Here is a 16,973-nt window from a genome sequence, read left to right on the forward strand (position 1 = left end):
TCTGATCTCACTGGGAAGCCCACCTCCCTCAAATCATTCCCCTTCTCCATGCCAACTGTGTGTCCCCTGCCTCTGGAATCAAATGATCATTCAGGGCTGATGTGGCCACAAGAAGGCTGGCTCGTCTTGTTTGTGGGTGGATCAAGCCAGCAGGAAGAGAGTGCTGGGCTAGTTGGAGTCAGCACCTGAGGCGCTCTGCAGCTACAGGCTCCGCTCTGAGGTCACCGATATCACAGCAGTTGGACCTGACCTCCACCACCTAGTAGCAATGGTACACACACAGGTCAGGAAGACACGACTGACCCAGGTCTGTGTGAACAGATGTTGGGGTTTTTTGTGAAGGAGCTAAGTGAGCTCCGCGGTACCCTGTCGGTACCACCTCCCAGGGTAACTAAACCCTCAGATTCCTAGCTGCAACTTGGGAGAAGGAAGGTGGAGGCAGGGTCAAGGTTAGAGTGTGCGTGTGTGTGTGTGTGTGTGTGTGTGTGTGTGTGTGTAGCTGTGGCTCAGTGCCTGACGCACAGGGAGCCTTGATAAGGAAAGTGCTTGGCCAGAATAATTCAGAGACAGAGAATTAGGAATCTGTACGGAGAATGCCAGCAGGATAGAGAAAGCTCTAGTGGATTTACCCTCCTTGAAAGAAACCCAGGAAAGCTTGGGAAGCTCCACAAACCTTTCCAATGAGAAGCAAGAGAGAAAGTTTCATGGATGAATCCATGAACAACCCTATAGGATAGAGATTGCTCCATTGCACAGATGAGAAAATAAAGGGCCTGGGGGTTTAAGTTCCTGTCCAAGATCAGTATAAAGATGGGGCTAAGAGACCAGAATCTAGGGTCTAGATGCTTGTGTTCAGTGACTTTGCCATTTACACACTGGGAATCTAGGGTGAAGTACTTAACTTCTGTCCCTGTTTTCTCATCTGTGAAATGGAAATAGGATGGTACTTAGCTCATAATGGTGTTGTAAGGGATAAATAAGATAATTCATAGAATATGCTCAACAGTCTCCAGCACGTAGTGAACATGGTACTGATTAGCCCGGCACTAGGAGAGCTGGCCCAGGTGTGCTGACTCCAAAGGCAGCGACGGGGGGACCACCTCAGGCTCCACGGAAATGGAGGAGAAAGGCCTGGGGTGACTTAGAGGTTTGAGGGAACAATCAAGGTAGAAACCATCATTCAGGGTGTCCTATCAAGAAAAAAGCACATAATCTGAAATATTTAGGAGACTGATTCCTAGGGATCATGAAGAGGTTTGGGAAGGGGGCTGATAGGGCCATTCTGACCTCACCCTGCCAGGGCTGACACGTGTGGGTGTGGGGTCCCCTTAAGTCCTCTCGTCTCACCCTGTACCTGGGGGTGGGGATGGGGGTGGGGTGAGAGTGAGGTAGGGGGTGGGGTGCGCGGGCATGAGAGGGTGGGGAGGTGGGAGGTGAGGTTCCAGCCTCTGCACCAGGGCTCTGGCGCCGCACCGGCCGTCGCTCCTCCCGGCTTACCTGTCTCTGGGCCCTTCCTCATCCACCAGCAGGTAACTTCCGAGTCTGCAGACAGGAGGAGAAGATGAAGGAAGATTGTCCACCCAGTTCTCACGTGCCCATCAGCGACAGCAAGTCCATCCTGAAGTAAGCCATTGTGTGTAGAGAGGGTCTCCATGCCTGCCATCCCCCGTGGCCACTCCCCTGCCGTGGGGAGCCTTTGGGTGGAGGGATTCTGGGCACGTTTTGTAGATATGATGGGGTGCTTGGCCCAGGGATAGTGATGGGAGCGCTTCTTTTTGAAGCCTTTCTCTTTGGAGACCAAGGATCAAGGTATGCGTTTGACCCCCACCTCCTTGGGCCTGTAAAAGCAAGAAAGTGTGACAGTGCGTGCTGTGAATTTGTAGAGATGGCATTTAATTTATTTTAAAACTAGAGCAATACTAACACTCTTATTGCACTAAACAGTTCAAGAAAAAAAAAGAACCCTCAAAACCTGGTTTGAGTTTTTATTGAAAAAGTGTATTTTATTGACATAACGATTTTTTAAATTAATTAATTAATTTATTGGCTGTGTTGGGTCTTCGTTGCTGCACACTGGCTTTCTGTAGTTGTGGTGAGTGGGGGCTACTCTTCGTTGTGGTGCAAGTGTTCCTTGTTGCAGTGGCTTCTCTTGTTGCAGAGCACGGGCTCTAGGCGCATGTGCTTCAGTAGTTGCGGCACATGGGCTCAATAGTTGTGGCTCAGGGGCTCTAGAGTGCAGGCTCAATAGTTGTGGGCACGGGCTTAGTTGCTCTGTGGAATGTGGGATCTTCCTGGAGCAGGGATTGAACCCATGTCCCCTGCATTGGCAGGCGGATTCTTAACCACTGCACCACCAGGGAAGTCCTGACATAATGATTTTTAATTCTGCTTATTTTTATTTTATTTACTCCCTGTCTCATCATAAAAAAACTGGTTGGGATACTTTTCCAAATTCATTGCTGAACTAAAGAAAAGTGTATTTTTTCCTTTCATCTTGCTTTTCAAGTCTTGAGTCCCAATATTTTCTAAATTTGGGCAGCTCCTATCTGCCAACCCGAAGGCAAACCAAGCCTCCTTGAAACGGACTAGATTTGCTGAGGACCTGCCCCCAGTCCTCCTCCTAGAGATCCTGAGAAAACAGACAATGTTGCCCACACCATCATTTTCCTTATTTAGATTTGATAATAAGAACAATGGAACAATATTAAATATCATTTTGAAAAAAAATAATAACCATACTGATTAATTATATGTTATACATATATATCTCCTAACAATTTTATATTCAGTGTTTACACACTTATAAGCACAGCGAACATGCAATATGGAATCCTGCATTGTTAATGCCATTAAGTTATAAATGGCTTCCCTTGTCAGTTACCAACACCGCACATCACACAGGGCTGCAAAACAGACCACGAGAGCATGTTTTTCTCATCCAGTCCCTGGGTTGCTCCAGTATAGGTGATAGCATTGCCTGAGAGGTTCTAGAGCATCTCTGTCCAGTAGGGGAGCCAACAGACACGTGTGGCTGTGAGCATGTTTCCTGTGGCTGGAGAGATGTAGTGAACATAAAAGATGCTCCAGGTGGCAAACATTTTTTACAAAATAAAATAGTGAATAAAATCTCAATAATTTTTACATAGACTTCACGTTGACATGACAATATTTTAGGTACATTGGGTTCAATAAAATGTGTTACTAAAACTAATTTCCCGTTTTATTTTCCTTGGTAACATGGCTACTAGAAGATTTAAAATGATGTGTGTAGCTTGCATTTCATGTCTATTGAACTGCACTGCCCTGCAGAACCCAACCTGGATGCACGGGAACTGTCCTTATCTTCTCTCTGCCACACCTCAGACAAGGCACAAGCTGTAGCTTTCCCTTTATTCTGGGGAGAAGGCATTTGGACAAAGTAGCTACCTTAGGACCTTCAGGATCTTACTCTGAGGGCTGTCACCTTCTTCCCTTGATCACATGTCCATAAAGTCAGGATGGGGAAGAGGCAGGCATCTCTGGTGGTACCGCCACAGCAGCTACCCTAGACCCTTGTAGGAAGTAATATGGGGGGGGAAAAAGCAGGCCTTTAAAATGCCAATTATCCAAGACCATGTGATTTATTTTGAGGAGGTGACTCCGAAGTAAAGTACAGGGAGATTATCAGGAACTCTTATCTACAGTACTGAAATTGTGCAAACACCCTAGATGTACAACAACATGACCTGGGCCCCTCTGTGAGTTTTGCTTCCTTCTCAGCCCACCCCTGGGCTTTCCAAGAGAGTCAATTTGTGAAACTCCCTAGAAGACTAAAGGGCATGTGTCTGATGGCAAAGTCTAGTCTCTCAATGGATTATATATTGTTGGCAAAACATGTACATTATGCCCATTTTAAAAATGAGGAAACTGAGGCCAGTGAAGCCAAATGCCTTATCTAAGGCCCCACCACATTCCAAGTGCATATATGTGTCTTTACCATTTTAGGTCAGAGCTCTTAAGCCTGCTGAAAACCTACAATTGCTACCACGAGGGCAGAAGCTTTCAGCTGAGACACAGAGAGGTAAGGCCTATTTCTCTTCTTTTTCATAGGGTCACCATTTATGCTGGCTTGCCGAAAATATTCCTGCTTTATACCTGTTAATCAAGGGTAATTCTTAAGACCATTTCCTTCACCCTAAGAGTCCAGTTTGGATAATGAATTGCAAGGTCACTCATCCCCTGAGTAGGGGGCCAGGTTATCTCCTTTGAGGTCCCTGCAAGGGGTGCTGAGAGTCGGACCATCCCCATGAGAAAGCAGAGCCAATGGAAATCACCTGTGGGCCTTCTTCTTCCACCTGGGACTTTTGTCTTGGTGAAGGCTGGGGCATTGGAGTTTGAAATCTTTAAGACCGCATAGCCCAGACCTTCCTCTGCTCATCCCACAGCACAGATAAGGAATTCAGCACATGACCCTGACTTGCCCAAGTTCGCGGGGCAATGCAGGAGCGAAAGCAGAGTCTCTGTGTTTGTCAACCAAGAGGAAAGCCTTGCAATAGAGGAGAGCTCCCCAAAAGATGTTGACAGGGCCAGGCACGTCCACACATGAGAGGCAGGGTGGGCATGGGGAGTGGAGGACATCAGAGAGCATGAGTTCCATCTGCAGGCCACCACTGCCTGTCAGATCAAACCCAGGGATGTGGACTTGGTACACACAGACCGGCCTGATTTTTCAAAAGAAGCTGGAATTTCATGTGGAATTCCCAAACCGCGAAACACTATGTGGGCTAAACAAAACAAAAGCCAAATACAAACCCATTGGCACCAGCTGGACTCCAGGGAGTGGCCAGCAGGGCCCAGGCTCAGGAGTCGCTCACCAGGCAGATCACGTGGAGGCCTGGTCTTGTCACCATCCAGAACTTCCAGATCTTTCACATGGGAACCCTGGTCAGGATACTGGGGCATTTGAAAAGCCAAATGGGGAGTCACTGTGACTGTGATCAGGCTTTATTTTGGGGGGGTTTCCATGGTTGAGATCAGGTTGGCTCTTGGACATTTCAAGCCCTGGCAGCCCACAGAGGCCTCATGCAGGTGGAGGCCACTGGTCACTAATCTCCATTCCATTAGTTCTTCAAACAGCCACACATCCTTCTGTAATTACCAGGACACAGGGTAAGTCCCGAGCTTCAGGCAGCTCTGGGCAGCAGGGCGGATTGCCAGTCACTGGCAGGGACGTGACGTCCATCAGCCAGGCCAGGCCAGCAGCACACAGTTCAGGGGGCTGGACGGAAAGGAGGCTGCTGGCTCCTGGCCACACAGTGCTGGGCTCCCTGTGACAACCTGGAAGGACACAGACCTCACGCTCTGCCTCCCCTTGGCCCACCCCACCCCGTGTGGGGCCTTGGGACCAGCCCTGGCAACTTGTTCCCCACCTCCCACGGCCTGAATTTCTGCAAGCTTCTTTGCTCACGCACAGAGTAGCCTCTGTCTTAGCAGCCAACCCTGGCCCAGCTCCTTACTGCTGCCCACAGAGCTCTGATCCTAGCATCCTGCTATCTCTGGTTTCGCTCTCTTTTCTTACTTGAGCGATAAGCCCCTAGAGTCAGGCCAAATGCCTTCCTGGTCCCACATGCCCCTTTCTGGTGCCACATGCCCCTTCCTGGTGCCACATCCCCTCAGCCAGGCATAGTGCGGTATCTGTGCATAGGTGTTAGATAACTAACCAGCAGATGCAGGCCTGGAGCAAGTTGGGATGAGTCCTGAGCCCCTATGTGCTGGGCAGTTTTGATCTGTGCCACTAAGTGAGGAGTTGGGCTCATTTCAGTTCTTGTGCTGAAGGCATAGGGTGAGGTCTTTTGGCTGGACCCTGTTCCTCAGCTCTGGGCCATCCAGGGATTGCCCTAAGACCATGGTGGTCTCAATATGTGGTCCCCACACCAGCAGCTTTGGCATCATCTGGGAACTGGTTAGAACTGCAAATTCTTATCACTCTCCTTCCCCAGGCCTGCCCGCTGAATCAGAAACTCATCACTCTCCCAGCTGTGTTTTGACAAGTCCTCCAGGGGATTCTGATGAAGGCCAAGTTTGAGAACAGATAGTCTAAGAGCTTGACCTTGGCATTTGGGATTCCCCAAAACAATCCCCTCTGTAGGAACAGCTGAGTGGGGAGAGGGACTGGGAAGCCCCAAACCTGTTTGTGTGACGGGACAGTCCCCATGGAGGAGTGGAGGACCCTGCAGCAGGGAAGGGGTGCTCCCAACGGCCTCCAGAAGCAGGAAGTTAATATCTCACAGGCAGGGATTTTCATATTTGTAACCTTAAAGAAGGTGTGAGGGCCTGACTTGATCTCCTTGGAGCCGGAAAGTACCTTTCAGGAAACTTCTGCAGTTTTAACAGCCAAGACGTGCCAGCCTGAGGGAGTGTGTGTCTTCGGGAGGTGACTGCCACCACAGAGGCAGGCCACCGGCTTGGGAGGCAGGGAGTTCTAAGGCCGAAATGCATGACTGGTTCCTGGGGCACCACGTCTCTGGGTGATCCACCCACCACCCAGTGCCCGGGCCTCTGCAGTTCCTCAGGTTGCTGACCTGGGACCTTCTGGGCCTCAGAGACTCATAGTTCCCAGAACTTGCTGCAGGGCCACCTGAGATTGGCCTCTCCAGGCACTGCAGACCCTGAGGGCAGGGCAGACAGGAGGAGCTTGCCTCTATTTTATTTATTGTAGTACAAGAGCTTTGTGAGGCAGGAGTGACCATTTTCCAAACAAAGAAACTGAGACCCTTAGAGTCTCTGGCCCAAGATGACACTGAAGGAAGTCAACGATGCTGGCATGCCTCTAAGGCCTGAGCAGAGAAGTGTATAATACAGTGATTCCCTCGCCAGCATTAAGCTCTGGAGGTCTTTGAATGTCTCAGCTGAGTCTGACTCACCAGGCCTCAGGGACTCAGAGAGCTGTCCATCAGTCCTGATCCCCAAGCTCAATCCCCAAGCTAAGCATGGGGAGCTCAGCGTCGGGTACGCCCTCCCAGAGCCACAAGGGGCCCTGCAAGACACGCCCTGCCCCCCTCCACTGGTTGTCACGGGGCCTGCCCCAGAGCAGCCACAGCCTGGCTGCTACAGTTCGGGGACCTTCTTATCCACTGTCTCATCCGGGGTCCATAGAACTTGGAGAGATGAAACGTGTCACTGGCAGGGGCCACACCCTGGGGCAAGCGTTTCCGTGTGAACGTCCCCCCAGCCTCTAAAGGGCTAGGAACAAAGGATTCCCTGCTCTGGAGGCCCAAGCACTAACTTCCTTCATTGTAAACTCTGCCTTTGGGATAATTTTGCTTGTTTTACAATGAAAAGTGTGATCAACTGGGAGCAATCCGTGCCTTTGGAAGATAGCAAAGCATTTTAACTAGGCTGGTTGGTGCCCCTAGAGAATAATGGACCACCTGGAAATGCCCGTGGGTAAATATGTCACGGCTGACTGTGTGAGCTAGAGGCAGTAGGGCCCTGGTGTCCTGGTATGTGGTGTGTGACCCCTCCCAAAGCCAGCCTCCCACCCCACCCAGCACTCGGCTCACAGTGGGCTTAAAGCTCCCCCTGGTGGCCTGAGCACACACCACACCCAGCATGGGACCTCTGGAAGGACCTTCCCTCCGCCAGGGGTCGCCTTCCCTCTTATAATGATCCCTCTTCTTCTAAGGCCTGAAGGCAGGAATGACGGGGTTGACAGACTACCAGATCTTGATGAGTGCTAGGCCCTTGGACACGTTCCCAGGGAGTTCCTGAGTGCTTTCCAGTCTGTCTTTCCAGGTGGACGGGGCATTTGTGTCCCTTCCCTGTCTCATTGGTGGGTGGGAGGAGTAGAAGGCTGTTCCATAGGACTTTCTATTAGACTGCTCCGTCCTCGGGAGCTTGGGACACTGCCCAAAGCCCCTTCCCCCAGCCCTTTATTTTTTATTTTTTTATTTTTTAATTTTCTAATTTTTTAATTTTTTTTTTAGCAACTTCTGAAGGTGTCATTAGCTTCTTATACATCAGGAGTATTAGCAGAGGAGCCCAGAACCCAGGGATCTCCTTGACCCTGTTTGATCTCCCCAAACGCAGCAGTGTGATTTCTGAACTCAGGGAGAATTAGCCAGCGTCATTCTAGTTTCACGCTGCTTCCCTGTGAGTCTGGCCCAGTAAGCCTGACCCATGCAGTCACCAGCCAGGCATCTGCTCAGTAAGTCAGCCTTCCTCACCACCTCCTAAGGACATCCTGGCCAAAGCCTGCCCCACACATGTTTGCTGGAGAAGACCAGGGACCCAGAGATTTGAGTCAACCAGAGGCACAGCAGGTTGTAACAGTTGGAAAATTTGTATACAGTGCTTATAATTCCATCTCCAAGTTCATTTGTCCAGTTTCCCCAACCACTGTAGAGTATGAAGGACAGGAATTGCTGTCCCCATTTTACACATCAGGAAACTAAGTAAATTGCTTGTCTGAAACTTTGTCTTTTAAATGTATGGTTTATATTCTGCCTCCTCACAAAACACATAAAAGAGGACAGATACACACTGGAAATGTCCAAAGCAATTTTTAAAATATTTTAAAATCAGAAAGAAATAGAAAAAGAAGAAAGAAAGAAAGAAAGAAAGAAAGAAAGAAAGAAAGAAAGAAAGAAAGAAAAAGAAAGAAAGAAAGAAAGAAAGAAAGAAAGAAAGAAAGAAAGAAAGAAAGAAAGAAAGAAAGAAAGAAAGAAAGAAAGAAAGGGAAAGAAAGAAAGGACGGAAGAAAGGAAGAAAGGGAAAAGAAAAGAAAAGAAACGAGGGTGAGAGAGAGATGGATGGAGGGAGGGAGGGGAGGAAGGAAAAGTGGTTTGCTAGTCCACAGGGCAAGGAGGTGGAGGAAACAGAAGCAGGCTGTGAGCTTGCCCGTGGCCCCAGCTCCATTCTGCTCCCCTCCCCTGTCCCTGCCACCCCGACCAGGGCAGCCAGCTCCAGCGTGGCCCCAGAGAAGAGGGCAACAGGTCTGAGGCCTGTCTCTTTTGAGCTCTCTGTTGCCTCAGTCTGCCCCCGCCCCATCCCTCACCCGCACCTCCTTGCTTGCCAGATGCCTCTGGGAATGGGGTTTGCCAGGATGTGGGGACCCAGGGCTGTGGGGGACCCATGGACATGTGGCGTGAGACCCTGGCCCCTGAACTTGCCCAAGAGCAGGGCACCTGGACAACACCCTGCACTTCGCCCCACCCATGAGCGGTCTCTGGGCGGAGGCAGGTGGGGGTGGGGGGTGGGGGACAGGGCCACCTGGTCCAGTCGTTTGGTGCCCTGCAGGTTGAGCTGGTGCAGGTTCTGTCTTGGCCCTCAGTGTAGGGAAAATGCGCCCGATGACACAACAGGACTTGTGAGGTGGAGTCACTGAGGTCCCCCCGGGTGCCCCTGTGAAAGTCCCCCCAAAACATAGCAGGTGCATTTGCTGAGACCTCCTATTTGCTCATGGGCCTTGTGGGGACTTGGGAGTGCCCAGGGCCTGGCACTGAAACCACTGGGGCAAGACCTTCGCTTCTCCTCTCCTCGCAACCTTCCCTGTTCCCCCTCCTGTGAGGCAACCACATAGACAACAGCTGCTCCATGTGTGCGCTCGTAATATGCACCCCAGGATGTGTGTAGGTTTTAGCCCATTTACTCATCAATTACCACTATTTCACCCGTGAGAAAACCGAGGAACAGAGATGTTAAAGAACTTGCCCAAGGTGCGCAGCTGGTAAGGTGCTGTGCAAACAGGAGGAGTAACAGTCACCACGTCGTGTGAGATAGGCTGTTATTCAGAGCATGGGTCTCACTATGAGTTGCCAAAGCAGGGAGCCCCTGCAGAGAGGCAGCTTCCTCCCAGAGACCCTCCAGGGGCAGTAGCCACCTTGGGGGTCAGGGGAGGAGGGGGAGGGTAGGGACATGACACAGACCTCTGTGCTATTTACAGAAGCCTTTATTGAGGAAGGGTCAGAGTTCATGGATCACTGGGAGGTGCAAATAGAGAGTTCTGAGGATGCTGCTGGGGCGGGGGCTTGTAGAGGAGGCTGCATCCTGGCCAGGTTTCATGGAAATCTGGGAGCACTGGTGCCAGTCCCTCAATGGTCTCGGTAGAGAGTGCCCTGGAGCCCTGGCATCACTCAACCTCCCTCTGGGGGCTCCCCGGGTCTTGCCACTGTCCATCTGTCTGCATGAAGCTCGGGGGTCAGCAGAGGGTCCAGTCCTCCTTGGCAAGTCCCTGCTGCTTGGCTGCTTTTCCTGAGACTTCCCAAAGAGCCAGTCCAGGGGGTCCACAGTGCCGGTGCCAGGCAGTGCAGGCTGCTGGCCGCTGAAGCGGGTGGTGATGTCCTGTAGGGACCCCGTGGAGCAGCTCTTCTCGCGGGAACGGGCCGGCCGGTGGGGTCTGCTGGGTTGGACCCTGGCTGCAGCCTCGTCCAGCATTGAGGTGGGTTGTGCCAGCTGACAGATGGACTTCACGTAGTCATCCAGGCTGGGGGAGGCCGGGGGTTCCTCTCCAGACCCACCAGGCAGCATCTCCTCCGAGGCCTCCCGAATCGTGGGCAGGTGGGCCACAGAAAGCAAAAGCCGGGACTTCATGGCTGCCGGCGGCAGGGAACCAGCCACCTGTTGGTTGACAGAGGACCGGGGATGAGGGACTGATGTGCCATCCTGACACCCTTCCTGTGTCCCCTCCCCCATCTGGGCTGCCTGGGTGAAGCACATGCCTGAGAGCGGTTTAAAGCCTGCAGATCCAAGACCAGGCTCGAACTCCTGGGCTCTTCCTGCTAACATTATTTAAGACGCTATGGTTATTGTTGGTCAAGACCCTGTACCAACCAGAGAATCCAACCTCACGGACTGGAGTCAGAGGAAACCTGGCTTTAAAACCAAACTTAGCACTTCCTGACCCGGGGTCCTTTGGCAAAGTCACCTCTCCAAGCTTCCACTTATCCATAAAATGGGGTTATAAATACAGCTCTCAAGGGTGTTGGCAAAAACAGATGGAATGACACCTCATGGGAAATTCCATTATGAACATAAAGTCCCCTGCAGATGCTGTCACAGCTGTTAGCTGCATCCTGGTCTCTAACCCGCAGTGAGGCTGTCCATGTCCCAGGCTAAGAGCTGCCTCAAAGAGGCCCAACGCCTTTTTGTTTTACCTCAAACCAGACAGCAGGCGATCTCTCTTACCTGTAGCTGAGGAGGTCTGGGGTAGCAGGGGAGCTGGGTGAGCAAGGAAGTCCACAGAAAGCCCCCAGGGAGCTCAGGGCAAAGGGATTGGGGTCCAGGAGCTGGAGCCCTGTGTCCGGCGTCCAATTGCCGGGAGGAGGACGACGAGGATGAGGTGCCACGGCCTCCGTCCGCTGTGCCGCTGTCCAGAGTGGAATCCTCCCTGCACTGTCTGGCGAACCTCGTGGCCCGGCAGCTGCTTTTATACCTTTCCACCAGCAATCAATTACTGTCACGCGCGCCAAAAATAGCAGTGCTCAGGAAGGCTCTCAGAGGAAAACAGCTTGGTGGGCGGGGCCTGGCCCAGCTGCCAGCTTGGAGCAAGTGTTTGCGCCTGTGGGAGGTTCTGGGAATGTTTACTCTGCAGGGCGGAGGTGGGGTGGCCACAACTCCTGGCCACCTCAGGCCACTGGGAGAGGCAGGGGGCTCCACTGGGCTCCCACAGGCAGCCCTAGGTTCTGCCACCTCCACCTGGAAGCGTTCCCCGCTACATATTACACCAGCACCCTGCAGCCCCAGGACACTCTGGCTCGGTGCTGGCTCTGCCAGAGCCCTAGGCCTGCACCTGCGAGGAACCCTGCCAGACACAGAGATGCAGGGCTCTGCCTGGAGGCGGCCAAGGCCGGGCTCCCTGGGCCTGCTGGGTTTTGGGATGTGCCCACCTTCTTCTGGGACCAGGGGCAGCCTGCGGGGTCCTGGTCTTGCTGCTTCCCAGATGTGGTGCTTTCAAATGAGAACTGCTTTATTTGCTCCTCAGGTATCTCATTAGTACTCCTGTGCACTGGGGACTGTTCTAGGTACAGAGGATGTAAGCAGTGAACAAGTCATTGCATCCTAGAGCTTAGCTGTTAGTGGGGGAGAGAATTAAGTACTCCGTGGATGGGTACTGTGATGTTGGGTACTGATTACAGCTGCAAAGAAAAGGCTGGCTGTGCTGTAGTAGAGAGGCCAGGAGAGTCGTCTCTTAGAGGGGGCACTGAGCAGAGAGCTGAACAAATGAGGGTGGTGGTTCCCAGTTGAGGAGTAGCATGTGCAAAGCCCCTGTGATGAAAGTCTGCTGGGCACGCTCAGAGGACAGCCAAGGGCCCACATGACTGGCCCATGTGGGGAGAAGCCAGTGGGTCTTGGCGAGGACACTGGGTTTCCCTCCAAAGTGGATGGACGGACACTGCAGGCTTTCGTCAAGGGTTCAAGAGTCTGGCTGCTGCTTGGAAAGAGTGACTTAGCCGCTGCACATGGGCTAAAGGGGCAGCTAACGGGGAGACTGCACCTGGGCAGTGTTGGGAGGCCACTGCCCGTGTCCAGGGGTGAGTGTGTCAGCACAGGAGGTGGCTGAGGACAAGGCAGGTGACCCTGAGAAAGCTCTTGTAGACAGCCAGCTCCATGCACTTCTCACACAGGCCTGACATCATGCGCCCAGCCATGGGCCCACCTGGAAGACACCTGTCTTGTGCCCGCAGGCAGGGGACAGAAAGCCGTCACTGAGGCTGCAGCCCAAGCCTGAGGTCTGACTATTGGACAGACCCCAGATACAGAGGCAAGCAGGTGGGGTGGCAGCCCAAGTTCGTGCATTCTGGCTAGTGTATTCCTGATGGACCAGGGCGTGGGGCCAGCCCGTGATCAGGATTTCAGTTAAACATGGCCGTTTCCACCTCAGTGGCTCCTCCATCTGGATGCTTCTGTAGAGAGCCTTTGTCTGTTTCTCTGGCTCTCTCTGAATTCATTAGCAATTAGCAAATAAGCCAATAGGCTGACTTGAGGAGGGAAGTATTGACTGGGACAGAATCAGAGGGTCCAGGGTGATTTTCCAACTTGTGGAAAGTCCAGGCCCCAGGACCTGTGTTCTCATCTTGCCTCTGCTGTCACTTACTTCCCTACCTGCATAGTGAGGGCTGCCTTGGAGGTTCCTCTCCTCTACCTTGGGCGTCTCTGATTTGGATCAGAGAAAGCTGCAGGCTGCCAGGGCCCAGGCTAAGGGGCAGCTGAGCAGTGGTAGGGGGCTCGGATTGGGGGCACCCATGCTGCCTGTGCAGGGACACCAGGCCTGAGTCACATCAGGCCAGCCGGTCCCCAGAACAGCATAGCCTTGACCTCAGAGGCAGCAGCTCTGCTTTAGCCCTTCACTTCCCCAGAACAAGTTCCCCTGCCTCCTTCACGGCAAGGTCCCCAGAACCTTCATACAGTATCTTTAAAGGCCTGACCTCAGCAAGTCCAGCCTTGCTGCCCCTGCCCCAACGGTGCCATCAGATGGTCTGGGCTGTGTCTGCTTCATCTCCTCCAGCCAGGGTCCACTTTGGGGCTGGAGTCCACGAATATTCATGTCCCTGAATGAACATGCCAAGTTGTTCCTGGCGGGGTGGAGGCTCTCTCCAGCAATGTATCGACATCTAACAGAGGCATCTGAAGCCAAGTCTGAACACAAAGTCCTGAACCCCACTTTGGGTTTTCTTACTATCTCCATAGGACCTTTAACTCCAGTGGATCCATCTAATCTTTCCTTTACAGGGAGGGTTAGTTACATATCTGTGCCTGTGTAGCGTCAGTGGTTATCAAAAACAACTCCGGGGTTTTTTGTTGTCGTTTGTTTTCTTTTTTAGCAAATAGTACAAGGCCGTTCCAGAAAGCTATGTGTATTTTTGATAACCTTGAACAAAGGAGAACTATTTTCTCTGTGGCTGGCTGGATGTTTTAAATTATTACTAACCATGAAATCGACCCTGCAGGACACCTCTGTAAGTGTCACCAGGGATATGCAGGTTTCCACAAGGTCCCTGTTCTCACAGAGCTTTCGATGCCAGCAAAGAGAAAGAAACAGCACTGGTGAATCTAAAACGGTGCCTGAGATAGCATTGGAAGAATGATGTTCTAAGTTCATTGACAAAACACTAGTATCAAAGTGGATTAGGAGCACATAGCTGGGAGGACCTAGGGTCTGCTGAAGGGTGAGGCTGAGAAGGTTTCTGGCAGGTGCTCTGAGGGTGCAGACAAAGCAGCCTGGCCAGGCACACACATGGGAGTGATTAGGCTGGGCGCAGCGAGCCTGGAGGGGGTTGTGCATAGACAGGAGCCCGAAACAGGTCAGAGAAACAGAATCAAGGATGCAAGGGGAGCAAGTGGGAGCTGGCTGAGGGTGCCTCTAGAGGACTCTGTCGATTAGGACCTCAGCCTTTGGTGGCGGGGAAACGGCCATGCCATCTGCAGACCTTGGGAAATTAAGGCTGGTTGGGCACATGGGCTGGGAGCTGTTGCAGATATTCCAAGTGTGTGTGCTAGTGGTGGGACGTGGAGTTGGCCATGTCCCAGGTGGTGAGGAAAATGAGACTGGCCCTCAGGAAAGAAACCAGCTTGGAAGCCTGGGGCTGGGGGGTTCAGCCCACTGCTGGGAACCGTGTGGGGACTGTTCTAGTCCACCTCTGCTCTAGTGGGCATAGGATCCGGCGCCCTTGGCACATCCCCAGTAGGACCAGGTGACCGTGGGCCCCCTGCCCGGGCGCAGTGGTGGGTGGAGAGCGCCCCGCGTTGCACTGGTGTCTGCACGGCCGTGCTTCCCTGGAACGTGTTTCCTTGCCGCTGTGTGGACGTGCCTGCCCGACAGCAGCTGCGTTCCTGTGGGACACCTGACTCAGCCGCCCCGTGCCAGACCCTGCGCCCGAGCGGTGGAAGGGCACGCCTCAGGCTTCCTCTCGGGCCGGGACCTCATGCCTTAGGGCACACAGAAGTTCACGGGCTTTCCGCCAGAGGAGGACAGGACCTCGGGGAGGAGAGGGTGTGTTTCGGGGGAGGAGAGGGTGTGTTTCGGGGGAGGAGAGGGTGTGTTTCGGGGCCCGAGTGCGCGGGGAGTCCCGTGGGGCGGGGGCTGAGTCCCGAGGGGGGTGGGGGAGGGTGGGCAGTGACCCGTGAGCGCGGCTGCTCTGGGGGGAGGGGCCGACCCGTGTGCGTCTCCACAGGAAGAAGGAGCTCTGATCGTCGAGGGGCTCCTCAGCATCTCCTGGGGCCTGAGGCGGCCCATCCGGCTCCAGATACAGGACGACAGGGAGCGCGTGCCCCTCTCCTCGGCCTCCTGGACCCCCGGACACCCGTGAGTGCCGGGCGGGGTGGGGCGGGGCCGGCTGGGCTCCGTGACGCCTGTTCAACCCGAAAGTATCGTTTGGGGTGTCAGGGTGGGGGAGTTGACCTCAGCCTCAGGGGGAGCGCAACCCTCACCCCATTCCTGTTTGGGGCAGGAGCATGGGAGGATGACCCAGCCTCACCCCTGCCACCCAGTGGCTGCCTCAGCCCATGACCTCATCTGCCAACCTGCAGCCTCACCCCGGGGGTCCTTCCCCATGACAACGAAGTCACCTCCCTCCTCGTGAATGTTCCAGGCTCCCCTCACCTCTGGTTGTACTTTTCAAACATTCTTTGTCTATGAGAGAGAGAGGGCTCTAGGTGGGGGCCTCCCGACACCCTCTGCAATCTAACCAACTTAGCATCTCCTGTTCTATCTCAAAAATGCACACAACTGTCGCCTCCTACTGTTCTGCTTTTATTTCAATATCACAATTTATTTTTATAAATGTATCGGAGTTTAATATCAGATTTATTTAAATACCAAAAGAATGTTTCCATCAGGATGAAATGGTTTTCTTCTGTCTTATCATTTAATGGCCTCTTCCCACCCCAACCCAAAGATGGGCAATTAGCTGCTGAGTTTGCGTCTGCATGTAATAAGTCCTTCTAAGAGTCAGAAATTCAAGACATTTTCCCCTTCAAAAATTCAAGTAAAATGGCTTCTCTGAGGTCCCTTAGCATGTTGATGTCCCTGGTGCATCCCAGGTGTCCCTGGTCACTCATAGCAAATTTTGAGCCACACAGACTCAGAGCTTAAGGTTCAGATGGGCTCTTTAGAAAGGAGGGGAAAAGTGGTCACACGAGCAGTCTCAGACAAGGACCCTTAGAGGCCTCTCAGCATTGGCTTGGCTGCTCTGTCCTCTCCTTTCAGGCTCCATCTCTGTGGGGCTACTTCCCATCACACCCATTCCTTCTCCAGCCCAGCACCGGCTACCCTGGTTTGGAGACCACCCTGCTCAGAGGCCTTGAGGTTGGCCCCCCTCAAGGTTGCTGCTGCCCGAGTCCCCCAGGCCTGAGGGCAGCGCAGAGAGCCCACTTGGCACGTGGCCACAGATGCCAGCTGCCTCAGCCCAGCACCAGAAGCACCTGGGCACCGTGTGTGTCCCTATGTCTGTGCAACGGGGCCCAACCTAGGCCACTCAGGTCCAGCAGACACTGTGGCGATCCTCTGCTTTTCTTTTAATCTTTACGTTGACTTAGGGTGAAATCCTGGCCTCCTCTCTGCCTGCCCTGATTCTTGCCTGTTTCCTGTCCACAGAGGCAGCCGGCCTCTTCTCTTTGACCTGAGCTACTTTTCTCTGCCAGCAGCCCTCTGAGCACCACCGTTACCTCTTTTCAGGCAGGAGCCGCCTCTTCAGGATGGCAGACTCACTGCCCAGGAACCAAGCGCTCAGGCTGGGCCCAGGGAGGAGAGTTCCAGAGATAGCACAGGTCAGTGGGGCCTCGAGCTGCCCAGGACCCTGTCCTGCTCATCTGGGGTAGGAGGGAAGGGAGGGGTTGGCTCATGACCACTGTCTCTGAAGATCAGCTTGTGGAGTAGCAAAGAGTGGCTTCGTTTGCCTTCAGGAGCAGCCCCTGCTAAATCTCTCCTCAACCCAAGGCATTCTTATCGACTCCTCACCTAGGGAGAAGGAAGCAGAGGCTTGCAGAGGTGACGTAGT

At 53.1% G+C, this 16,973-nt stretch overlaps 2 protein-coding genes across 6 annotated transcripts in view; one reads left to right on the forward strand and one right to left on the reverse strand.

The window, feature by feature from the left end:
• The window catches only part of RASSF4 (Ras association domain family member 4), a 35,756-nt gene that overhangs the window by 8,124 nt on the left and 10,659 nt on the right, over nt 1-16,973 (forward strand). For 4 of the 5 annotated variants that reach the window (XR_009054032.1, XM_057737355.1, XM_057737353.1 and 1 more), the window contains exons 2-5: nt 1,527-1,623; nt 3,985-4,060; nt 15,150-15,280; nt 16,652-16,743. Coding sequence is in view for 4 of the 5 variants with exons in the window: in XM_057737355.1 (XP_057593338.1) it covers nt 1,562-1,623; nt 3,985-4,060; nt 15,150-15,280; nt 16,652-16,743 (361 nt within the window). In the remaining variant the exon portion in view is untranslated. The remainder of the gene's footprint in view (nt 1-1,526; nt 1,624-3,984; nt 4,061-15,149; nt 15,281-16,651; nt 16,744-16,973) is intronic. The other variant, XM_057737356.1, reaches the window with a different exon arrangement.
• Nucleotides 9,911-11,311, reverse strand: DEPP1 (DEPP autophagy regulator 1). Its single transcript, XM_057737358.1, has 2 exons — nt 11,164-11,311; nt 9,911-10,596 (listed from the first exon to the last, which is right to left on the reverse strand). The coding sequence occupies exon 2, from the start codon at nt 10,567-10,569 to the stop codon at nt 9,943-9,945; it is 627 nt and encodes a 208-aa protein (XP_057593341.1). The 5' UTR covers nt 10,570-10,596; nt 11,164-11,311; the 3' UTR covers nt 9,911-9,942.

Source organism: Hippopotamus amphibius, chromosome 5 (genome assembly GCF_030028045.1).
Source record: "Hippopotamus amphibius kiboko isolate mHipAmp2 chromosome 5, mHipAmp2.hap2, whole genome shotgun sequence".
NCBI lineage: Eukaryota > Metazoa > Chordata > Mammalia > Artiodactyla > Hippopotamidae > Hippopotamus > Hippopotamus amphibius.